The sequence below is a fragment of the Akebia trifoliata genome, chromosome 7 (assembly GCF_017979445.1).
Source record: "Akebia trifoliata isolate Shusen 1 chromosome 7, ASM1797944v1, whole genome shotgun sequence".
Taxonomy (NCBI): Eukaryota; Viridiplantae; Streptophyta; class Magnoliopsida; order Ranunculales; family Lardizabalaceae; genus Akebia; species Akebia trifoliata.
Window position 1 is genome coordinate 26,156,208 of NC_141381.1, and position 26,509 is coordinate 26,182,716.

A 26,509-nucleotide genomic window follows, 5' to 3' on the forward strand; every position below is an offset into this window, starting at 1 on the left:
TAAAATCCCAAAATAAAGAAAAAATAAAAACAAATAAAAAAAAGCGAGACAAGACCTTTTAGCCTGGCAGGCAATAAAAAAAAAATTATTGAAGAAAAAATCAATTTATAATTCATCATTAAAATTGCCCTGATTTTATTTACAATAACCAAAATACCATTGTTGAATGGGTGTTTGGTTGTGGGTATAAGTCGAGAGGAGCAGCCATACTCAAAACCATATGTATTTTGCTGATATATATCGAGATCTGTAAACACCAAAAATCAGCCTATCCCAAAACTTTTAACCCATGTAGGACAAAACACATAGGGCAAATAGTAGGGTGCTGAACATTTTCATATATATATATATAGGGTCAGGATCCATGTACACATATATCTACTCATATATCTATAATATGTTTTGTCTTATTTGGACTAAAAGTTTCAGATTGAGCTGATTTTTTATGAGGATGATCTCTATGACAAGTAAATCGTCCTCACTAAAAATCAGTTAATTCTAAAATTTCTAACCCCATATTTATGAGTTGAAGAATTATGGACCATCATCTTTTGTAAATCATTTTTGACAAGGTTAAAAGTTTCAAATTGAGCTAATTTTTGGTGAAGATGATCTCCTCGTCATAGAGATCATACTCACCAAAAATCAGCTCAAGGCCCTAGATCCCTTGACTCCTAATAATGACTCATAAAAAAAAAACATGATCCCAACCCTTTAAATGCAAAATCCAATGGTTGAGATTTATCCTTAAGATAAGTATCTCTGAGATTTACGTTATCAAGGTACTCATAAATCTCAACCATTGGATTTTGTGTTTAAAGGGTTGGGATTATTGTTTTTTTCAGAGTCAACGGATTCCAACCCTATTTTTAATTAGCCCAAGAAATTATTTTAATACTTTATAACGTAAAGTATTTGATTTGGTTTGATTTGGTCATGTGCAAAGTAAGTACGGTGCAAGACATATGATCTAAAGAAGGAGAAGAATATATTTATATAAAAAAAAAAACTACTATGAAATAGTGAAAGTGAAAGTATGTATAAACACATTTGAATTAATAAAATACATGACTTTAAACATAATTAAAATGAAAGGATAAGATTAGTTCACATAGATCTAATTTTGCGATTCAATTTATTTATTTAAAGAGTCGTGCTAGAGTGACTTCAACTTGGAACGTCATGAAGTGCCATATGAGGTCCCAGCTTGAGGTTACTTCAGCATTATTCTTGTTTAAATTTTGAGTCGTGATGGAGAGACTTCAAGCTAGAACCTCATACCGCACTTCTTTATGTGAAAGTGGATAGTGATCCCTTGGGAATCCTTGTTTATTCTAACCATTATTTGGATGATGTAACTTTTTTTTCTGATCAGTTTTGTGATGATGATTATTGTTAGAGCAATAGGAACTCCTAGCACTTTCCAGAGCTTGATTGGTTGAGAATTTCCATTGTTGATTCCCAATAAACATTTTGGTTTGTTCTCGAGAAATAGAGCATTCCACCATAAAATTAGGAAATCAAAACGGTGGTTACATGCATTCGAAGAGACTAACGTCTGATGATGCAAGTCAACAATGCATGTTCAAGAAACCCAACACGAAAGAATGATCACTAACAAACTTTGATACGTGTTAAGACATGTATTGGATTGCCCTGAGAATTTTAATCTTATAGAGGCTAGGGGTGTCAATGGATCAATTCTAGTTCAGTTCCAAAGGAATCAAAACCATTAAATTTTTATGATTTATTTTCTATTTGTTTTGACTCTCGAATTAATGGAGCTGAAATTGGAATCGTCAAAAATTTTCTCCGTAAAGAATTTTGATTCTCGATTCCTATTGATTTTTATTGGTTTCAATTCTTATCATTTTGGCTTCAAAAGACCTAATTCTAATCGATTCCAATAAAATAACATTCATAACTGGGATTTTCAAATTTGATTTCGGTTTGGTTCTAATTAAATGGGTACGCATTGAAACTCCTAGTAGAGGCAACATATAATAATTTACAATCCAATCGGAGAGGCGATTTCATCAGGCCTTAATCCGATAGAATCGAGGGTTAGCTACTATATAAAGGATTAGACTCATGAGCAAATGCATTCAATTTTGGATCTAAGACATCATTACTTTGCCAAAATTAATATTGACCTGATCATCATATCACAACGAAAAATTAATGAAGCGGCATGGAGAAAGATGGAAGATTGTTCAATCATATTGGAAAAGGAATTTTGAGCCCATAATTCTCTTAGTTAGTCCCACTTATCTCTCTTCTATCGCAACCAAATGACTCTCTTGTGTTGAGTTTAGTCTCGCATCGGACACTCATTGCCTTGTCTCTCTCGTTATAAGCTCTTAGGCTGCTCTACTCATTACCAATTGGTTTTGAGTTGGACCCCCAAGTTTATCATGGTATTAGAGCGAACTTTTCTCTCCTCTACGTCATCCAGTTCATATCTCCACACACTTTGGCCCAGTCCGGCCCATACGTTTAAGACGTGTTGAGTTTAGTCTCACATTGGACACTCATTGCCTTCTCTCTCTCTCTCTATCTCTCTCTCCTTATAAACTAATGGGCCTCTCCACTCATAGCCAATTGATTTTACGTTGGACCCCCCAAGTTTATCATCTAGGAGGGACTATTGTCGTGACAACAATATCATACACAACCAAATTATGCATCAATTTCACTTATATATGTATGTCCTAAACATATTGGTTAATGAATATATCTTAACATTTTAAAAATAAAATTAACATATCTAGTCAGATCATTATAAGATTATAGACCATGGACCCTTTAAGGGGTGGGCACCCACAAAAGAGAATCTTATGGATTGATGCACTAATGGGCTACATGTACATCTCACACATCATATAATAGTTATGGTGGGCCACAAACCTAAATCAGTTGGCAACAAAGTTAACCTACCCTATTGTGGAAAAGAAAGACATCCTGTATTGCAAAAATTTACAGCCACTCAAAACTACTTTTATGGAATAGTTGTGATCAAACCAAATCAAATTTTCATTTTGAAAACCCCACAAGTCACAGTGAAAGCGAATGGTAACCGTATGATGTTTTGTTTGGCAAATCTCATTTTCACTCATGAATAGAAGGAACGGCTAAGATTAGAAGATATTTCCTATTAGAGAATTTCATGGATTTGTTTCTTTCTATTTCTCCCAATCACTCTTTAATAAAAGTTCCAAGCAGACCACATACCAATTTCATCTAAACCATCTAATCTAAAATCAATAAAGCAATTTTATTAAATAACATTAAATCTTGTACCATGTGTCCCATATCCGATATCATCTTAAATGCGGTAAAAAATTTCTTGACCCGGCTCTCATTCCCGAACCAAACATCTTCCTCTGAGTTCCATCGATTTATTTATGGATGGATACTCCTCGACAATCAAGTTAGTTAATAATTTGACAAAGTAACAAATAGATTTCATAGAAATTACACGTATTTACTTTCAATGGTACATCTTTTTATGGCGAGGTTGGTTATCTCTTAGTAGTCTTTTTGGCTTATTAGAGCCATTTTTTCTCTTATAGATCATGATCGTACATGTCGTCATTCCATAATTTGGATATCATGTTGATTTTGTTAGAATACCGATTTTGCTTGTTGTCAAACGTCTTTCTGAAGGATTTTTTTTGCCTAATCTATACATAGAAAATTTTATTGTTAGAGATTTTATTTGCTTGGAACGTGGGCAATTGTATTTTCGATTATGAGTTTGTCCATATCGATGGATGTTTGATTGCCATGCCCATTGCCCCGAGTGTCAAATATTTGATCACTCGATCAAATATCAGTATCACATCAACCTATTGACTCAAGGTTAATGATTTACCGACTCGATTTTGTTCACTCAATCTGCACTCGATCACTTGTGTATCTCAAAGAAAACGATCTATGATTCTGTGCCCTTATCACGTCAATCGAGTACAAATCGAGTGAAAAAAATAATTTTGAGTCAGAAAATCACTACTCTGGGATCAATGTCCCCATCTAAGAGGTAGGCCATCCATTGATTAATGCAGTTCCATCGGGGCCTAGTAACCAATCAAACATGTTTTATCAGTCCAATTTGAGTGTTTAATACATTAATATTCATACTGATAGGCACAATTATTTGAAGAGTCATGTTGGGGCGACACAGGATTTACCGTGATTCTCACAATTCTGATATGAACATGCATACATAACCATAGATGATTTTTACTCGTATCACAAGGAAACACATCTATGGTTATGTGCACATCTCTCGTCAGACTTGTGAGAATCGCAGTAAATATCTTGTGTCATTCCAATATATTCCTCATTTGAAATTTGTTACAGTTTTCTAAATCATATTTTATCCCCAAAATGACAATCGTTTTATTGTTTAAATGATCGATTTAATGTCCTCATCACGAAACACCAGTTGTTATTTCATTTTCCATGTGCGTTGACATTTAGAATGTGCTACAAGATAAAATTACGAGAATATCCCTTTTATCTAGTCAAAGAGTCTAAAACTACGTTTAGTGGGTCGTTGGATTGAGTTCAAATTCCTTCTATTACGTAAAGGAACGTGGGAGTCGACTTTTTATTACGTGTCATGTCGTCGACAAGCACACCTTTTTAGTCTTTTCACATGGCCCAAGTTTTATAATTTATAACTTTATATAGGGTGATTTAGACATACCACCCTACGTTTTGCTGAATATTATAAGTACCCCCTCTGTTTTGAAACTGATGACATGCTTCCCTTTAAAAGACTAAGGAGGAAAGATTAAAATGCCCTCTACTTTAATCTATAGCTCATTTTCTATCTTGCCTCATTTTGCAAAATATTTTAAAATTTTCTATCCAAAATTTCATCATTTTATACTTCTTCAAAAATTATATCTTACTTTGAGATTTGAATGTTGAAGACTTGAAGTAGATAAAATCTTAAGATAGATGATGAGAGTTAAATTTTTTATTCAAAGAGGTTGAAGATGACTGATTTTTGAAGAAAAAAAATATGGGATTTTAGTTAAAGATTAATGGTGAGGGTATTTGAGTATTTTCCCCTTAGTCCATTTAAAAGACTCACGTCAAGGGATGCATGTCATCATTTTCAAAACATAGAGAGGGTATATCTAGTATTCAGCAAAATATAGGGGTATGTCTAATTCACCCTTTTATATAAGGTTTTGTTAACATGTGTCCTAAGAACACACGTTAAGGGGCAATAAATATACCTTGAGGAATTGAATTTTGTATCGAAAATACCCTCAAACATATTTTTTTTACCAATATACCCCCAGATACTTATTCTCAAGGTGTATTTATGCCATCTATTTTTTGGAGGGTTTATACAAGCATCCTTGTGGCAGTCCGCATGATCTAAAATACAAATCCCGATTTTCAATCGATGGGATCATTTTTTTTTCTTCAATAATGAAAATCTGAAGATTGTCTATCTAATCTATCATTTTTTTATGTTTTCGAGCATTGTATTATGTGTCAAAGAGATTTAGATGCTCAAGTTAGATATAATACTTAAATTTTGAGAATAATCAAAAGATACCCCACAACATGGAAAAATCACATATTTAGGCTATCGAATTTTTCATTCTCAAATCTTTTTTTTCTATGGGTTGAAACCCTCATATTCATGGAATATGAGAGAAATTTGACAGTTCTAAGCCATCAAATTTGGGGAACATAACAAAATTTCAACAGTTCAAGTTCGTCGAAATTCAATTTCTAAAATTTGTAAGCCTTGTACAATTTAATTTTCTCGTAAAAATTTTCAATTTTCATGTAATGCCCTATTATAGAAGCCACCATCTCGATCAACTCCCAAATCCATCCTTGAACATTGTCAGGGCAACAGATCTGGAGTCAAGATCTTGTAGTATATCAACGTCACAAATCCCTAACAAGCGAGACAATATCTATTTATCATGGAGGGGAGAACATTAAGGTGCCACAAAAATTTTGAGTCTAACACAAATTCGAAGAAAGCGCAAGGATTCAAATCAAGACTTCTTGCTATCGTCGTTTTAGATAATGTTTGATATCGAGTTGACTCATCTAAGATTGAATGATCTCATCATGTTTTCAGATCAACTTGATTCAGCTTTTATTGACATTTTGGCCTTGACAAGGCCCTAACTCGGATCCGATTCACTTTAGGTCTTAATTTTGATTCATATTCACACAGGACATAATAAGTATAAGATGTATTTTATTGACTCAAGCTAGTCAACTTGTGAGCTACAAAGTTGACTCAACTCTGTCGACACCCGAGTCAAGTGTCCAAAACCACTGAAATTTATATATCATGGAGAAGAAATTTGGTTTCCTCTCACTTACTTAAACCTATAGAGGTGAAGTGAGAGCCCTCCTGACTTATTTTTATTAGTAAAAAAGTGGCATTTGGAGTAATTTTCCAAGATACGAGGGGCATAAAAAGGTAAGGAGCCATGAATAATACATTTATGAGAATAAAAAAAGGGAAAAAAAGACGCGAAGACTAAAATTAAAAAAATGATTGAAAATGGACCGGTTAACGGGTCAAGCACGCTGTTGTTGATGCTTGTGTACACTTGGCTTGCGTTTTCACTGCAAATGGTGTTTGAGAGTGGGACCCACCAATCTTTTGAATCTTCTTCACTAATCTTTGAATTAAATGAATCTTTTGTCTGGGTGCCTGTTTGGTGGGTCCAATCTATGTCCACTGAAGTGGGTTTATATAGAAAATTTAGAATTTTGGGTTGGGCCCAGCCCAAGCCCTATTAGGCCAAATGCACCTTTAATATCTCACGTGGACAAAAGAATCCAAAATCCCTCTTATCCAATTATATCTTTCTCTAACTCGACAAAAAAAAAAAAAAAAAAAGGTTGACTTTTTTGCCCTTTCACACCCAATCTCTCAAAGGTGTGGTGAGCTGGTCAATTTGTGCCTATTTTGACTAAATATTCCGTTTTTCTAACTATCTTGCAATTTAAGTGGAGTGTGGGACTCATTTTGGATATTTTCTTGTCCAAAAACATGTTGGCCCCACATTTTTTAGACCGTTCTCCTCCTTATATTTTTTATTTAGGCAATTAAGATCTACCCCTCCCATTTTTAAGTGAATATTTGAGATACCCCTGTATTTTCAAACTAATGATACATCCCTTGACCTTAGTCTTTACTGTTAGACTATCAATAAATGACATAAACACCCTCATTCTTAACCTCTACTTTCCCAAAATTCACCCACTTGTACGTCTATGTGAAAATTTTACTTTCCTCTACAACCTCAAGATTCCATCTCCTTAAGCCTCCACACATTAAGAAAACAAAGATGATAAATTTTTGGTAGAGAACTCATGAAAGATCAAAAAAATGAAGATCAAGGCACTTAGGTCATTCTATTAGTCACTTGTAGAAGACAAAGGTTAATGGTTTTGTCAGTCAGTTTGAAAATATTGGAAATATTCTCAAATATTAATCCAAACCCACAAACTATATTGTCTAAACTACTCATTTGCTTTTTGAAATTTCAACAAAGATTCAAATCAAGAATCTGTCGACTTCATCTTATAAAATTGAGTCAACATTCCTTCATTTGATCAATTTCTACGGCTATAGCCGCTTCACTTTTCGAATTTTGTTGACCACATCTATATATGCTTCCAACCCACTCTACTAATGAATTCCACTTAAAAAAACAACGAAGTAGATAATCGAAACCGCTAGCAAATTTCATTAAATTCAATATAAAACATAAAAATAAAGAAAATAATCGAAAATGTCGTTATTTAAAAAATTATTTGGATAACTCACTAAGTAACACGGCACAATTATTTCATATAGTGTTGGAATTTTCTAAAGAAATGGAAGTCTATGTGAATGACATGAGCGTTCTTGGCATTATCTTGATGATGGGTACACCTAAGAACTTTGATTTTACAAGTAAATGGTTTCTTATTCTTGTAAGTTAAATTAAGTGGTTGGTTTTGGATAGGTTCTTAAACCATGACATCATGGAAAGAAATTTATCACTAATTTACACCCATACATCATTATATATAATATGAAATATAGATGGAGGACTTAACAACCTTAATACCTACCAAAATCTAAGTATCCAAGCAAATAATTCAAGTGTGAGCTACTACTTTATGACTTTAAGAGAATTTTCTACTTATAAAGCAAGCAAGAAAAGAAACTAAGATGAAAAGTTCAAGTACAAGGGTACAATTATTTTCCTATTATTTATGATCAAATATTCTTATTTTAAAAATCAATAAAAGAAAAAGTAAATACTTGTTTGATGGTGACAAGAAAATGATGAAAATAATTATTTTATCGTTGACGACTCTTGCACTGAAACATAATAGAGAATTTTAAGCAACTATGTTGTACTTTTACATTTCGATTCGACTAAATATTATATTGGGTTTACTGAACTCATCAAAAAATTAACGAACCACAACGACTGGGTTCACAAATATGTCGATAGGTGATTTACTATAATTGACTAGTGAACCATACTATGAACTAATTCGCTTTGTATTGATTTGGGGGGTGGTTTGGGACAAATGAATTTCATAACTTAGGGTGTGTTTGATTGCAGAGAAAATATTAGTTGACAAATCATTTGTCAAGCAAATCCTTTTCTATTGTTTGGGTATAATAGGAAAACTTATTTTTGTTATTTGAATTGTATAAAAAAATCAAATAAATATTATTTAATTTTTTATATAATAATTATATAAAAATAAATCATTTTTTGGGGAAAGATTTGAATTATTACACCTTCAATTTCTTAAATTATTAGAGAACTATTATTGGCACCCCAAATTTTTTAGAGAACTACCATTGGGACCTTACATTTTAATTATTCCACCCCAATTTCTTAAATTATTTATCACACCCTAATTAAAGATTAAAACACATTCTTCAAACATTACAAGGGTTTGGCTCAAATTATAATCTCGACATTATAACATTCGTTCAAATAATTTTAGTAGTTGTTTACAATTATGATTAGGCTCGCAAAATCATAAACTTAAAAAAAAATAGATAAAATCTAGAAAATAATGATATAGTTTCTTTTGGCACTATATCGTTTACTTATTATTTTCTTTTTTTATTTGGTGTGCCAATTGCAGCTCTCTAACTTTATTTATAAAACAAATATTGATATAATTTAAAATTAATTAGTCAATTAGAAATTTACAAAAAAAAAAAAAAAGATTGATTTAGATAAATTTTTTTGATAAAATAATTAATTTTTAATAATTTAAATATTTATTTTATAAATAAAATCATGATTTTATTTTTTGTGTAATTTTTGATTTTGTTTAACTTTATTTATAAAATAAAGATCTATTTTGTTTGATTTGCCGTGTGCTAGCAAATCGTTTTCCAAGGGGAGGAGGGTAAGAAAGTGATTTGCCGTTAATGAAGGAAAATCAGGGGTGTTGGCAAATCGTTTTCAAAGGGGAGGAAGGTAAGAAAGTGATTTGCCGTTAATGAAGGAAAATCAGGGGTGTTGGCAAATTATTTTATGTGCAAATTTAAAATTTTTGACCTGTCAAACACTTGAAAATTGTCCTTTTCTACGTAATTTTAATTTTTTTAATTTTCCGTGCAATCAAACATACTTTTAAGTCTGACTAAATCCATTCTAAGTCGGGCTTGAGATGAAATGGGCTAGGCTATTCCTTTTTATGGGCCTCTAACTAGTCTAGATTAGCCCAAGTGTATTGGGAGAGAACGTGACTCATGCCGACAACTTACAAACGCAGAAATCCAGTAGTCTATCTTGGCACTATTGGGCTTTAGTAAAAGGTGTCATATTCCAGACCTTGTGTACAGGTAACTGCCCCATGATGAATCATACCCAGTCCAAGCCCAGTGTATTAGACCATGGGCCACTTGGGCTGAACATTATAAGCCCACAAATCTGCCATTAACAATTAGCTGGTCAACATTAATTTCTAAATACTATTTAGTATTCTGCTCATTTTCTTTTACTAAAAACTAAAACTGGTTATGTTCTTGGGATTTAGATTGAAGAAATTCTATTGGGAGGGAGCACATAGACAACCCACATAACAGACCCAAATTTAGTGGCTTATGTACCCATATTTCAAACCCAATAAGTAATCTATCCAGATCTTACTAGGGGTACAACTTGATCCGGTTCAAATTGAGAACCGAACCAAACAGATAGCTTTGGGGTGGTTTGGAATAAGTTGTGGTTTGGTTTGGGTTAAGAAAATGTAGAACTGATCAATTCGATTTAATTTTCAATTCAATGCTTGTATAGAACCGAACCAAACCGACAGCCGAACCGTTATAAAATAAATAAATAAATATAAATTTATAATGCATTATTTTAGACAGTCCATGAAATTTATTAACTTATCACGGATAGATTAATGCCTTTTTGTTATGGATAGATAAGCGGTTTATTATATGAAATTTCATGTTTAGACGTAGCATTCCCCATATATATATATATATATAAATATGCTGCTTCCAAGCACGTTTATAGGATATTGGCAATCCATAGAACTGAACCAACCGACCTTAGTTCAATTTGATTCTATGGGCAATTCGGTTTGGTTCTGGTTCTTATTTAGTAGAACCGACCTATGTTGGGTTTGATTTCAATTTGGATGGCTAGATCTTACTAGACCCATCTTGTTTGATCCTCTAATCTCAACTTGAATGTTTTGAGTTCCCAAGAAGCTCATTTCATGCATTATTCAGCTTGAATAACAAATATAAGAGGGAAAAGTAGACCTCAAGCTTTGCACCTATAACATTTAATGGGTTGAGATATTAAGTTAAATCCTTGCAAGTGAGAGTCAGGTTCCTTTACAAAAAAGGGTTGGATTAACCCTTAAAAAACATGGATTTGACCAAAGATTTTTACCCACTGAATAGCGAAATCCTGCAAATAAAGCATGTAGAGCAATGTCTAGGCTAGAATTCGTCGGGACTATTCCAATGTGTTCTCCTAGACATTGAGATTCTTCCTCTCTTTTTCAGATACAGCATCGAATTGTTAAAAAGCTAGTATCTAGGCTCCGTAAAATTCTTCCTATAGCATTAAAAACAGAGGAGAACGACATTGAATTTTCTGAAGATCGTCCATGGTAAATCCACACTTTCTGAGATACCAGTCCTATGAAAATTTGGTGAACTTGCTATCAAATATGAACACTTTTAAGATATCGGAAATCCGTTCAAGGGTTAGTCATAAAGGACTGCAACTACTTGTAATTCTAAGCTGAAATGAAATGGCAATCGATTTGAGTGGCTGATCCAAGCAAAGTAAAATTGGTTGCTATCATTCCATGCTATCTAAGAGTTAAATAGCACAAGCTTCCGACAGTTGCGCTCCACGGACCAACAAGCACATGTTCGAGCACTTTCTAATCTAAAAGATTGTGTTCTAACCATCCTATAGCACCCGACATTTGGATACATTTGATGGCTGAGATTTTGTTTCCCTCGAAAAATGCCCCTAGTTTAGGTTGGAAGCTCTGATTGGAGATTGGATAATCAATTTGGTGATGCTCATTGGAACATGCCGACAGACGATACACCGTTGACTCTAACCAGCGGGACACATATGCAAATGATGATATCCTCTTGAAAGTTCCAAGACTGGTTATGGGACTAAATTTGCTTGGATTTGAATTGGTTGGGCCTCTTTTCTAGGACTTGAGATGAAAGACTTCTTTTGGATAAACCAGATTATGGTATATCCAGACTCATCTTGATGATCGATTCTCATTAAGTCCCGATTGCTTGCCACGGCACAACTCTAGACCAACGTGGCAGCACTGTCTAATCTAAAATATGTTCTACCATTGATTAGCACTGAGCACTAACTACCCTATAGTATTTAAAGTATAGAGCTTTGATCAGACTAAGAAATACCAAGAGAAAAGTTTACAGATACATATTACATGCTAGCAGTCTTGAGAATTATCCATGAAAACATGGTTTAGACAAACAGTTACAAACTACCAAGTAAGTGATCTACACAAATTATACAAGCACACGTGCAATCTAAATGCAAATATATCTAATAACCAGATGTAGATCTCACCAAAATCTACTACGCTTAACTGGGCTTGGCTCAGATAGACGCTATTGCTCCAATCTTAACTACCCAGTGTTGCATCTTGTTCAATTATCTCATTGATAGAACTGAACGTTTATAGTTCTGGTTTGATCGCGACCCTCTACCCGGGTCATCAATGGCCGGGCCATGTGCGCCGAAACAGAAATACTGGTTCATCATCAATCTTTTATTAACTGAGGTTGATTTGTTGATCACGTCTGGTATTCCACCATTAAAAGGTTGATGATTAGAGCAAGATGGACCTGCGCTATCATCTCCCGTCAGTACACCCTTTAGTTTATCCACCGATGTAGGAGAAGACATTGATGATCGAGATAACGAACTTGTAGGTGATCGGGCTGGAAAGGTCAAATGCGGCATGGCTTGAATGACACCTTGCATTAGGCCTGCAGCGAATTTTTTCTTGGTGGATGGACTTGGGAGATTGCTCCTGACCGAACGAGTTCGTTTGTTGTTAGGAAGCACAGAGGACTTTGAGAATCTTTGTCGGAGTGGAGTCGGGGTGTCCTCCAAATCGCTCCATTTTTTATACGATCCCACTGAATCATCATCTCCCAACTTCTTAAGATCATTGTATTTCTTCACTTTTCTCTGGGGCCACCAGAGGAGAATTTTTAGATGCCTTGCAGCATTATTTATGGAACCTGACTTCTTATTACCCGATGAGTCAAAGTGACTCAGTTCACTCGAGCACGAACTCATCCCTACACTACAATGATCACCACCGGCATCTGATGTTTCAATACCCATGTACAAGAATATCTCCGAATCCGGGATTCTAAATGAAGTTCCGGGGCTGCTTCCAATACCTTGCGTCCTTAGGTGAGAAACGATGGCACTTCTCACCACGTAATCCTGACAATTGGAGATGCCTCCGGCCGAAATCAACTGCTTGATCAGTATTTCTGACGATGCTGATCGTGGCCTCTGGCTGAGGAGATCAAGTGGGGTCATGCCATCTGCATCACGAATGTTTAGATTGATCGATGGAACAGTCATCAAGAGTTCCACTAGATTAGAATGAATGTTTCCGATAACAGCCATATGAAGAGCGGTTCTACCATCGTTGTTCCTCGAATTGATGACATCATTCATGTTCACAATCTTCCCGCATAGTAACTGTTTCATTAGCTCAATTTGTCGGTCCAACCTTCGGAAACCGGGGGTTTGAAAACCAGCGACGGCCATATGGAGGAAAGTGTCGCCAGCATTGTTTGTTAAAGACGTGCATGAGGGAGATACGATGATTAGAGCTTCCAGCACTGATAAATGGCCCCTGTAAGCAGCCACATGCAATGCTGTGTTCCCCTGACTGTCTGTAGAGGTGATGATATCGAGCGATGCAACTAGATCCTTAACTACCTGCATGATTGAACTAGATTGGTTAAGAATGGAAGAACAACAAAGTAAAAAATGACATGTTTTCTAAGTCAGTAAATAGAAAATGTGAAACTTGAGAAAGTAGAGGTATCAAGAGAGTTCTTGGGAGGGATCCAACTCCATGATGTTCCCCAAGAGTTTGAAAATTTCCTTTACAAGCCTTGCATACAATTTACAAAACTCAAGTTGTTTATGGCCCTAACTTCGGATTATATCTTTGGAGGTATGTTGGACACAAGTACATTTACGAGGCCCAGGGGTAGTAGAAAACAACTTAGATTTTGTGAGTTCATCGTCTGGATTGTAGCATATTTGGGTGTTTCAACAAAACAACTTAGATTTTGTAATTCTTGAGATAATTTATTTAAGTAGCTTATCTGTCAAAAACAAAAAAAAAGTTAAGGGCTTCGACAATCCTCGTATTGACTGCAGCCTTTGCATGACAGGCAGATTTTTAAATTTAAGTGTTTTCTATACTGCCAGTGTCCATTGATCCAGCTCTTTCAAGCTGTTGAACTAGTTAAGATTTCAATGGCCATCAACTGTCTAGGCCACCATGGAGTTGGGAAGTTTAACCAACACTGGCACCCCAAATGGGGGGAATATAAGGCTTAAGTCTTGTAGATAGCAATCACTACCAACAAACAAAAGGTCCCTATTTGGGACCAACCCAAATTCAGACAGGTCCATTATACGATGTTTCAAAGTCAAAAATCAACATTTTGGGATTATAGCAACCATACATATAGGAGTACAACTGTAAACCCAACCATCGTTTAAGTACTTGATCTTCCAGAAATAGAGATATACTGGAAAAAATGGCGATTCCCCGATCAATAGTTGAATTAATATGTTACCTACTAACACTAATCAAATAAAGTGCATAACCATGTATAACACAAATGTGAATCTATCAAGGAGTAATTAGTTCTACAACACACAAGCTAACTTGAAGTGGAAAATTTTTGGCTAAAAATCTCACCTCAACCTGTCCTCTACCAGAAGCTGTATGCAAGATAGTAGAACCTCGAGCATCTCTATAAACCAATACATCAGAACAATCTACAAGAAGCTCCTTCAGGATCTCCAAATTCCCACCTCTTGCTGCAGCATGAACAGCTCTATTCAACATTTCCAACTTAAACACTGACGGAATCTCCCCCAGTTGTTCCTCTAATTCACCTGGGCTGCTCATCAGACACCTCGGTGACACCGAGAAATCGAACAAAAGCCTAAAAACCTCCGAATTCTTGCTCCTTGCAGCAGCATAAAATATATCAGTGACACCATATTCTCCTTCTCCAAATACAAGCAGTGGGTCTCTTTCGATCAATTCACGAACAAAACCCACGTCGCCAGCTGAGGCTGCAGTGTACACAAGCCATCCACCGTAGCCAGCTCGGATGAGAGAGTTACTCCCTCTCTTGGTTTCACATTCAAGGAGGAGCTTTCCAGCAACTTCAGAGCGGCATTTTGCAACATCATCAAATTGGGCTTCGTCATCCCAAACAGTTTCAAGGCGGCGAATTCTGCGAAGGGAGGTTAGCTTGATGAGGAGGTTGGCGTCAAGGTGGAGGAGCTCGCGGACCAAGTCATAGTGCCCATTCGCAGCCGCCCAATCGATAGGGGAGGCAAACCACCATTGGTCTCCAGTGCTCTCCCATCGCAGAGGAAAGTATGATGGAGGCATTGGGTTTCAATGGGGTGGACAAATTTGGGCTCAAAAGGAAGAAAAGAAGAAAAATTAGAAGAAATAACAATTTTCATGGGAAACTAAGAAAAACCCATTTGAGATTAATATGAGAACAAAACCTCACAATTCAAGAAGACAACTGAGATGAGGAAAATATGGAGGTTTTTAGTGAAAATTAAGAGAGACCCATTTGAGATAACATGAGAACTAAACCCCCACAATTCAAGAAGACAACTGAGAAGAAGAAAATATGAGAGTACACATTACACACTAAAGAAAAAGTGAGAAATTGTAGACATGAAAATAAGTCATGTGTGGGCTACTACTTTATGACTTTATGAGAGAATTTTACTCTTAGAAAGCAAGCAAGAAAAGAAACTCAGATGAAAAGTTCCAAGTACAAAGGTACAATTATTTTTCTATTATTTATGATCAAATATTCTTATTTTAAAAATCAATAAAATAAAAAGTAAATACTCATTTGATGGTGAATAGAAAATGATGAAAATAATTATTTTATCGATGACTCTTGCACTGAAACATAATAGAAAATTTTAAGCAACTATGTTGTATTTTCACATTTTGATTCGACCTAAATATTATATTGAGTTTACTAAACCCATAAAAAAATTTAACAAACTACAACTATTGGGTTCGCAAATATATCGATAGGTGGTTTACTATAATTGACTAGTGAACCGTACTACAAACTAGTTCGCTTTGTATTGATTTGGGGGGTGGTTTGGGACAAATGAATTTCATAACTTATGGTGTGTTTGATTGCAGAGAAAATATTAATTGGTAAATCATTTGTCAGACAAATCCTTTTTTATTGTTTGGGCACAATAGGAAAAATTATTTTTATTATTTGAATTGTATAAAAAAAATCAAATAAATATTATTTATTTTATTTTTTGTAATAATTATATAAAAATAAATCATTTTTTTTTGTGTGTGGAAAGATTTGAATTATTACACCTTCAATTTCTTAAATTATTAGAGAATTATTATTGGCACCCCGAAATTTTAAGAGAGCTACCATTGGGACATTACGTTTTAATTATTCCATCCCAATTTCTTAAATTATTTTTTCGCACTCTAATTAAAGATTAAAACACATTCTTCAAACATTACAAAGGTTTGGCTCAAATTATTATCTCAACATTATAACACTCGTTCAAACAATTTAGTCGTTGTTTACAATTATGATTAGGCTCGTATAATCATAAACTTAAAAAAAATATATCAAATCTAGCAAATAATGATATAGTTTCTTTTGGCACCAAAACTTTTACTTATTATTTTCTTTTTTTTTGGTGTGCCAATAGTAGTTCTCTAATTTTATTTATAAAACAAATATTGATATAATTTCATATTAATTATTCGATTAGAAATTTACAAAAAAAAAAAAAAAAGGATTGATTTAGATAGTTTTTTTTTGATAAAATAATTAATTTTTAATAATTTAAATATTTATTTTATAAATAAAATTATGATTTTATTTTTTGTGTGCTTTTTTATTTTGTTTAACTTTATTTATAAAACAAATATCGATTTTGTTTGATTTGCCGTGTGCTAACAAATCGTTTTCCAAGGGGAGGAGGGTAAGAAAGTGATTTGCCGTTAATGAAGGAAAATCGGAGGTGTTGGCAAATCGTTTTCAATAGGAGGAGGGTAAGAAAGTGATTTGCCGTTAATGAAGGAAATCAGAGGTGTTGGCAAATCACTTTCTGTGCAAATTTAAAGTTTTTGATGTGTCAAACACTTGAAAATTGTCGTTGTCACGGGAATTTTAATTTTTCCTAATTTCCCGTGCAATTAAACATACCCTCAGGTGTGACTAAATCCATTTTAAGTTGGGTTTGAGATGAAATGGGCTAGGCTCTCTCTTTTTATGGGCCTGCAACTAGTCTAGGTTAGCCCAAGTGTATTGGGAGAAAATGTGACTCATGTCCACAACTAACAAATCCAGAACACCAGCAGTCTATCATGGAACTATTGGGTTTTAGTACAAGGTGTCATATTCCAGACCTTGTGTATAGATAACTGCCCCATGATGAATCATACCCAGTCCAAGCCCAGTGTATTAGACCATGGGCCATTTGGGCTGAACATTATAAAGCCTATAAATCCGCCATTAACAATTAACTAGTCAACATTAATTTCTAACCTATTTGGTATTCTTCTCATTTTCTTTTACTAAAACTAAAACTGGTTATGCTCTTGGGATTTAGATTGAAGAAATTCTATTGGGAGCACATAAATAACCCACATAACAGACCCAAATTTAGTGGCTTATGTACCCATATTTCAAACCCAATAAGTAATCTATCCAGATCTTACTAGGGGTACAACTTGATCCGGTTCAAATCGAGAACCGAACCAAACAGATAGCTTTGGGGTGGTATGGAATAAGTTGTGGTTTGGTTTGGGTTAAGAAAATGTAGAACCAATCAATTTGATTTGATTTTCAATTCAATGCTTGTATAGAACCGAACCAAACTGACAACCAAACCATTATAAAATAAATAAATATATAAATTTATAATGAATTATTTTACACTGTTCTTGAAATTTATTAACTTATTCAGGATAGATTAATGACTTTTTTATTTTATTTTTTATGGATAGATAAATGGCTTATTATATGAAATTTCATGTTTATGGCTTATTATATGAAATTTCATGTTTAGACATTAGCATCCCCCCCACCACACACACACACACACACACACACACACACACACACACACACATATATACAACAAACATTTTGGCAAAACATTTTTCAAAACATGGGTTAGAGGTTTTGGAATGGGCTGATTTTTGGTGAGGATGATCTCTACGGTGAGGAGATCATCCTCACCAAAAATCAGCCAATTCCAAAACTTCTAGCCCCAGTTTACAAGTTGAAAAATCGTGGACCGTCCATTTTTTGTAAACCATTTTTGATGGGGTTAGAAGTTTTGGAATGGGCTGATTTTTGGTGATGATGATCTCCTCACCGTAGAGATCATCCTCACCAAAAATCAGCCCATTCCAAAACCTCTAACCCATGTTTTGAAAAATGTTTTGCCAAAATGTTGTTGCTGCTGAACATTTCCCATATATATATATATATATATATTTTAAATTATAAATGTATTGCTTCCAAGCAGGTTTATAGGATTTTGGCAATCCATAGAACTGAACCAACCGACCTTAGTTCGACTTGGTTCTATGGGCAATTCGGTTTGATTCTGGTTCTTATTTAGTAGAACTGACCTATGTTGGGTTTGATTTCAATTTGGGCCCCTAGGTGGCTAGATCTTACTAGACCCATCTTGTTTGATCCTCTACTCTCAACCTGAATGTTTTGAGTTGGCTAGATCTTACTAGACCCATCTTGTTTGATCCTCTACTCTCAACCTGAATGTTTTGAGTTCCCAAGATGGCTCATTTCATGCATTATTCAGCTTGAATAACAACTATAAGAGTGAAAAGTAGACCTCAATAACATTTAATGGGTTGAGATATCGGAAATCTGTTCAAGGGTTAATCATAAAGGACTGCAACTACTTGTACTTCTAAGCTGAAATGGAAATCGATTTGAGTGGTTGATCCAAGCAAGGTAAAATTGGTTGCTACCATTCCATGCTATCTAAGAGTTAAATAGCATAAGCTTCCGACAGTTGCACTCCACGGACAAATGAGCACATGTTCGAGCACTTTCTAATCTAAAAGATAGTGCTCTAACCAGCCTATAGCACCCAACATTTGGATACATTTGATGAGCACATGTTCAAGCACTTTCTAATCTAAAAGATTGTGTTCTAACCATCCTATAGCACCCAACATTTGGATACATTTGATGGGTGAGATTTTGTTTCCCTCGAAAAATGCCCCTAGTTTAGCGTGGAAGCTCGGATTGGAGATTGGATAACCAATTTGGTGATGCTCATTGGAACATGCTGACAAACGATACACCATTCAATCTAACGAGCGAGTCGCAGAAGCAAATGATGATATCCTCTTGAAAGTTCCAAGACTGGTTATGGGACTAAATTTGCTTGGATTTGAATTGGTAGGGCCTCTTTTCTAGGACTTGAGATGAAAGACTTCTTTTGGATAAACCAGATTATGTCGAGATTATCCAGACTCATCTTCTGGATGATCGATTCTCATTAAGTTGCGATTGCTTGCCATGGCACAACTCTAGACCACTGTGGCAGCACTGTCTAATCTAAAATATGTTCTACCATTGATTAGCACTGTGTACTAACCACCCTATAGTGTTTGAAGTATAGAGCTTTGATCAGACTAAGAAATACCAAGAGAAAAGTTTACAGATACATAATACATGCTAGCAGTCTTGAGAATTCTCCATGAAAACATGGTTTAGACAAACAGTTACAAACTACCATGTGAGTGATCTACACACATTATACAAGCACACATGCAATCTAAATGCAAATATATCTAATAACCAGATGTAGATCTCACCAAAATCTACTCCGCTTAACTGGGCTTGGCTCAGATAGACGCTTTTGCTCCGATCTTAACTACCCAGTGTTGCTTCTTGTTCGATTATCTCATTGATAGAACCGAACGTTTATAGTTCTGGTTTGATCGCGACCCCCTACCCGGGTCATCAATGGCCAGGCCATGTGCGCCGAAACAGAAATACTGGTTCATCATCAATCTTCTATTAACCGAGGTTGATTTGTTGATCGTGTCTGGTATTCCACCATTAAAAGGTTGATGATTAGAGCAAGATGGACCTGCGCTATCATCTCCCGTCAGTACACCCTTTAGTTTATCCACTGACGTAGGAGAAGACATTGATGATCGAGATAACGAACTTGTAGGTGATCGGGCTGGAACGGTCAAATGCGGCATGGCTTGAATGACACCTTGCATTAGGCCTGCAGCGAATTTTTTCTTGGTAGATGGACTTGGGAGATTGCTCCTGACCGAAAGAGTCCGTTTGTTGTTAGGAAGCACAGAGGACTTTGAGAATCTTTGTCGGAGTGGAGTCGGGGTATCCTCCAAATCGCTCCATTTCTTATACGATCCCACCGAATCATCATCCCCCAACTTCTTAAGATCATTGTATTTCTTCTCTTTTTTCTGGGGCCACCGGAGGAGAATTTTTAGACGCCTTGCAGCATTATTTATGGAGCCTGACTTCTTATTACCTGACGAGTCAAAGTGACTCAGTTCACTCGAGCACGAACTCATACCTACACTACCCTGATCACCACCGGCATCTGATGCTTCAATACCCGTGTACAAGAATATCTCTGAATCCGGGATTCTAAATGAAGTTCCGGGGCTGCTTCCAATACCTTGCGTCCTTAGGTGAGAAACGATGGCACTTCTCACCACGTAATCCTGACAATTGGAGATGCCTCCGGCTGAAATCAACTGCTTGATCAGTATTTCTGACGATGCTGATCGTGGCCTCTGGCTGAGGAGATCAAGTGGGGTCATGCCATCTGCGTCACGAATGTTTAGATTGATTGATGGAACAGTCATCAAGAGTTCCACTAGATTAGAATGAATGTTTCCGATAACAGCCATATGAAGAGCGGTTCTACCATCGTTGTTCCTCGAATTGATGACATCATTCATGTTCACAATCTTCCCGCATAGTAACTGCTTCATTAGCTCAATTTGTCGGTCCAACCTTCGGAAACCGGGGGTTCGAAAACCAGCGACGGCCATATGGAGGAAAGTGTCACCGGCATTGTTTGTTAAAGATGTGCATGAGGGAGATACGATGATTAGAGCTTCCAGCACTGATAAATGGCCCCGGTAAGCGGCCACATGCAATGCTGTGTTACCCTGACCGTCTGTAGAGGTGATGATATCGAACGATGCAACTAGATCCTTAACTACCTGCATGATTGAACTAGATTGGTTAAGAATGGGAGAACAACAAAGTAAAAAATGACATATTTTCTAAGTCAGTAAATAGAAAATGTGAAACTTGAGAAAGCAGAGGTATCAAGAGAGTTCTAGGGAGGGATCCAACTCCATGATGTTCCCCAAGAGTGTGAAAATTTCCTTTACAAGCTTTGCATACAATTTACAAAACTCAAGTTGTTTATGGCCCTAACTTCGGATTATATCTTTGGAGGTATGTTGGAGACAAGTACATTTACGAGGCCCAGGTAGTAGAAAATTTATTAGAAGCCCTAGGTAGTATATATATTTCTCTTAGGAAAACCCTAAAATTGTATTGCATCTTCGTGATTCTTCATCAATAGAAACCATTTTCCCCGCCCGGGGAAGTAGGCAATATTTCCAAACCATGTAAATTGTGTCTCTTGCGTGATTGAATCTTGTTTATTGTTTTTCTCTCTTTTTCGTATTGTTTTGTGAGTTCATTGTCTGGATCGTAGCATATTTGGGTGTTTCAACAAAACAACATAGATTTTGTAATTCTTGAGATAATTTATTTAAGTGGCTTATCTGTCAAAAACAGAAAAAAGTTAAGGGCTTCGACAATCCTCTTATCAACTGCAGCCTTTGCATGACAGGCAGATTTTTAAATTTAAGTGCTTTCTATACTGCCAGTGTCCATTGATCCAGCCTCTTTCAAGCTGTTGAACTAGTTAAGATTTCAATGGCCATCAACTGTCTGGGCCACTATGGAGTTGGGAAGCTTAACCAACACCAACACCCCAAATGGGGGGAATATATGGCTTAGTCTTGTAGATTGCAATCACTACCAACAAACAAAAGGTCCCTATTTGGGACCAACCCAAATTCCGAAGGGTCCATTATACGATGTTTCAAAGTCAAAAATCAACATTTTGGGGTTATCGCAACCATACATATAGGAGTACAACTGTAAACCCAACCATCGTTTAAGTATTTGATCTTCCAGAAATAGAGATATACTGGAAAAAATGGTGATTCCCTGATCAATACTTGAATAAGACTTTTACTATGCATACAAACATAAAGAAAAACAACAATTGCTGAATTAACCCAATCATAACAGTATAGCTTAAAACTTGCCTAAACCTGTAAATGTACTAACATAATAATGTATTAACAAAATAACCTCAAAATGTTATGCACTAATAAAGTAAACATGTTTCGAGGTCGAGGGTTCTTCTTAGAGTTCACCAATTGTTCAAGAGTATCCCAATAATATTTGTATCGATGTCATCAACAATGTCTCAGACTGGGGATTAGAGCCATAGGTCACTTGGTTTGACATATTGCAAAGCAACTTTGATGTCGTGGGTTCAAGTCCAGCTTACCCATTGAAAAAAAAATGTCTCGGACTGAGATTTCTTTGGACTTAAGCAGTTTGGAGAAAATTGGCAGAGGCAAGGGAAGGTAAGTTGAGAAAGATTTTGCAACTGGAACATTATTATAACCATTACAAATTTGTTGCAAACTCGTAGTTGCAAGTCAGTACTTTGTTCTTTTCCTTTGGTGGGTAATCTGAAATTGAACTTTTGAACTCGTAGTAGCATCAAAGAACATCAACTGATTGATTTAGCACCAGTTTTCACAACAAATATCAGCATATATCTCCATCGAAGGACAGTTACATCTTTATGAAGTGGATCAGATTCTTCTGTCCTTCCTAGAGACGGTTTAGCACCCCAAAACTTAATTCTTCTGTCCTTCCTAGAGTGGGTTTAGCATCCCAAAACTTAACATATACACAGTTGAGAAAGAAACACAAGACTATCAAATTTCATCTTTGGATGTCATTCGATACTAGATTCCTAAAAAATGGGTATTAAACTTCCCATGTTTCTTACTAAATAAACATGGTAATCCTCAAAAGGATTACATTCTAACTACCTTGTCAACCCACAAAGTGGAAACAACCATTCATTATTATTATTTTATATAAGTATAATTTTATTAAAACCAAAAAAAAAAAAAAAGAGAGAGACTGGAGGACGAGATGGCCCCCTTACAAAAGCAAAGTAAGGGAACAAAAAAAAAAAAGGCAAAAAGCTAAAAAGCTACAAAGGCAACCAGCCACAAGGCAAACCAAGCCCTTGCAAAATTACAAAAGGCATAGTTCAACAACTGAAAATGCATGTATGTCTTCCAAACCATGGGAACTGACAACTTAACCTGGGGAGCTCACTTTGTGTTTACAGACTACCCTATCGATCAACTGTTCACGATAGGTTTACTAAATGGAAGCTTGTTAGAATAGCTTGCCTTTTTGTAACTTCATCTCCTTGGCACTCATCTCTTTCTACCCACGAGATCCTGGTACCTGTAGAACATGTACTTCAGAACTTCCTGAGGAGATCTTCACGTTCAGTGGAAGAATCTATGCATCTCCACCGTTTCTTTCTCAAATTGCAAAACCAAAGAACTGATGGATATCGTGTTTAGCAATTTAAAATTTTAAGTTTACAGCAGTGAACTCGGTCATTCTTTCATCTTTATTTTTGGACTTTGTTCATTAGTCTTGTTTTCTACCCATTTAAAAATGATTCTGGGCTCTATCAGATATATCTAACTGGCTCATTTGCCCCACTTGGAAATGAGAAAGGCATAAGGGTCACCCTAAGGGACTGACAAATTTCATTTACTAGGATCTATTGAATACTTAACAGCATCCAGAACCCTTTCTTCCCTGGTTCAAGGTGTTTCTACTCCCACATGTTAACAAAGACACCTCTCTCAATTTTGATTACTAAACAGTGCAGCATCATACGTATTACCTAGTATGATTCTCAAACTATGTCCATAATTGGGTGACCCTTGACACAATAATCTCTTCTTGAGTGCTTGATAAATATTTGAGGTTTGGTCAACATCATGAAAATGGTGGGCAGATCTCTGAACAGCTCAATTATGTATGGTTCCTGCCACTACCATAATACTCAAGCAAGAATAAGGACCCCATCAATATCATCTCTCTCTTATAGTGAATATTGGGTTTGGAAACAAGAATCCTACTTCACCGTTCAACTCGTCTTAAGCCATATCTTTAGTTCGTATATTTCCTTGCTATCTCCATCCATGTCAATTTCAGCCTTCCCCATGCTTTATCATAGTCTTTGACTTGCACCAAAGCTCTGCTTCTCACAGGTATCACATTAGCACTCATTCTCACTAGTAACATTAGCTTTTGTTGGTCATGCTTAAACCATCTCAATCACCTTTCTCTATTTTATCTATTATTTCCAAACTCACTCAGTGCACTCAAGTTATTGCACCAATAAGACAGAAAAGGGTTAATGAAATATTATATACAGCCATGAAGACATAAATTTAATTGAAAAAACACAAAAAAATCTAAACTGAACACAATTGACATCACTGCCTTCTTGAAACCCATTCACTACCAATTTAACAACAGTACAAGCAACCACAAACCAAACATTTCTAAATGATAAATATCATAAACCAGTATCACAGAATTATTAGCAAAGATATATCCTCAATTAATATGTTACCTACTAACACTAATCAAATAAAGTGCATAACCATGTATAACTCAAATGTGAATCTATCAAGGAGTAATTAGTTCTACAACACACAAGCTAACTTGAAGTGGAAAATTTTGGCTAAAAATTCTCATTAAAATGGGGGGGGGGGGAACTCACCTCAACCTGTCCTCTACCAGAAGCTGTATGCAAGATAGTAGAGCCTTGAGCATCTCTATAAACCAATACATCAGAACAATCTACAAGAAGCTCCTTCAGGATCTCCAAATTCCCACCTCTTGCTGCAGCATGAACAGCTCTATTCAACATTTCCAACTTAAAAACCGACGGAATCTCCCCCGGTTGTTCCTCTAATTCACCTCGGCTGCTCATCAGACACCTCGGTGACACCGAGAAATCAAACAAAAGCCTAAAAACCTCCGAATTCTTGCTCCTTGCAGCAGCATAAAATATATCAGTGACACCATATTCTCCTTCTCCAAATACAAGAAGTGGGTCTCTCTCGAGCAATTCACGAACAAAACCCACATCGCCAGCTGAGGCTGCGGTGTACACAAGCCATCCACCGTAACCAGCTCGGATGAGAGAGTTGCTCCCTTTCTTGGTTTCACATTCAAGGAGGAGCTTTCCAGCAACTTCAGAGCGGCATTTTGCAACGTCATCAAATTGGGCTTCATCATCCCAAACGGTTTCAAGGCGGCGAATTCTGCGAAGGGAGGTTAGCTTGATGAGGAGGTTGGTGTCAAGGTGGAGGAGCTCGCGGACCAAGTCATAGTGGCCATTCGCAGCCGCCCAATCGATAGGGGAGGCATACCACCATTGGTCTCCGGTGCTCTCCCACCGCAGAGGAAAGTATGATGGAGGCATTGGGCTTCAATAGGGTGGAAAAATTTGGGCTCAAAGGAAGAAAAGAAGAATATTTAGAAGAAATAACAGTTTTTATGGGATACTAAGAAAGACCCATTTGAGATTAATATGAGAATAAAACCCCACAATTCAAGAAGACAACTGAGATGAGGAAAATATGGAGGTTTTTAGGAAAAATTAAGAGAGACCCATTTGAGATAACATGAGAACTAAACCCCCACAATTCAAGAAGACAACTGAGAAGAAGAAAATATGGAGAGTACACAGTACACACTAAAGAAAAAGTAAGAAATTGTAGACAAAGTACTGCTTTTAGAAGGAAAAGAGGAAAGACCCAATTCAATTCAAAGCAGTAAAATACATAGAAGACTAGGAACCTTCAGAATATGCCAGAAGAAACAAAGTAAAACCCAGGAATCTAAATCTATTAGAGCTCAAATAAGGGAAAAAAATACAGAACTACTTAGCAAGAAACAGAACACACATTAAAGCTTACACAAAGAGAAGAGATAAACCTGTAAAGTGATCCATTAGTGCTCATGGAAAGCACATGCAGAAGAACCACCAGACAAAAACATGGGAAGATAAAGAAGACCCACCAAAGCTAAGGTCAAGAACACAGTGAAAAAACTATAAAACCCATTAGAAAAGGAGGCAATCAAAGCCATTAGAACTCTCAAAGAAAGAGAATACAGAAAAAAAGAAACAGACCCTTTATTAAGGCAGTGGTGGAGTAGAAGGATAGAGTTTAAGGACCATAAACTTTAACTGTACTCCGAAGATTTAGAAATGAATTTTTATTTTTGGTGGTTCATGATTAAGAAGAAATCTTGAACTGTAGAGAGAGAAAGGAGTGAAATACTGTTTTTGTAGAGAAAATTTTTGGAGGGTTCATGTAATCTGTAATTTTATTTGGATTTTGTTTCTTAGATTTTGAGGTTTATCTGTAAATCTCTTGATAGATGGTGACTTTGACAGCCCTCGAT

At 35.9% G+C, this 26,509-nt stretch overlaps 2 protein-coding genes across 3 annotated transcripts; both read right to left on the reverse strand.

The window, feature by feature from the left end:
• Positions 1-11,914: 11,914 nt before the first annotated feature.
• Positions 11,915-15,571, reverse strand: LOC147398611 (uncharacterized). Its single transcript, XM_086447866.1, has 2 exons — positions 14,521-15,571; positions 11,915-13,520 (listed from the first exon to the last, which is right to left on the reverse strand). The coding sequence occupies exons 1-2, from the start codon at positions 15,226-15,228 to the stop codon at positions 12,207-12,209; spliced, it is 2,022 nt and encodes a 673-aa protein (XP_086303992.1). The 5' UTR covers positions 15,229-15,571; the 3' UTR covers positions 11,915-12,206.
• A 3,967-nt stretch (positions 15,572-19,538) lies between these two features.
• On the reverse strand, positions 19,539-26,509 carry LOC147398612 (uncharacterized). 2 transcript variants are annotated; one of them, XM_086447868.1, is made up of 2 exons: positions 24,812-26,509; positions 19,539-21,107 (listed from the first exon to the last, which is right to left on the reverse strand). In XM_086447868.1, the coding sequence occupies exons 1-2, from the start codon at positions 25,521-25,523 to the stop codon at positions 19,798-19,800; spliced, it is 2,022 nt and encodes a 673-aa protein (XP_086303994.1). In that variant the 5' UTR covers positions 25,524-26,509; the 3' UTR covers positions 19,539-19,797. The 2 variants fall into 2 exon arrangements, with proteins under 2 accessions (XP_086303994.1, XP_086303993.1); XM_086447867.1 differs by having other exon boundaries at positions 19,539-21,111; positions 24,816-26,504.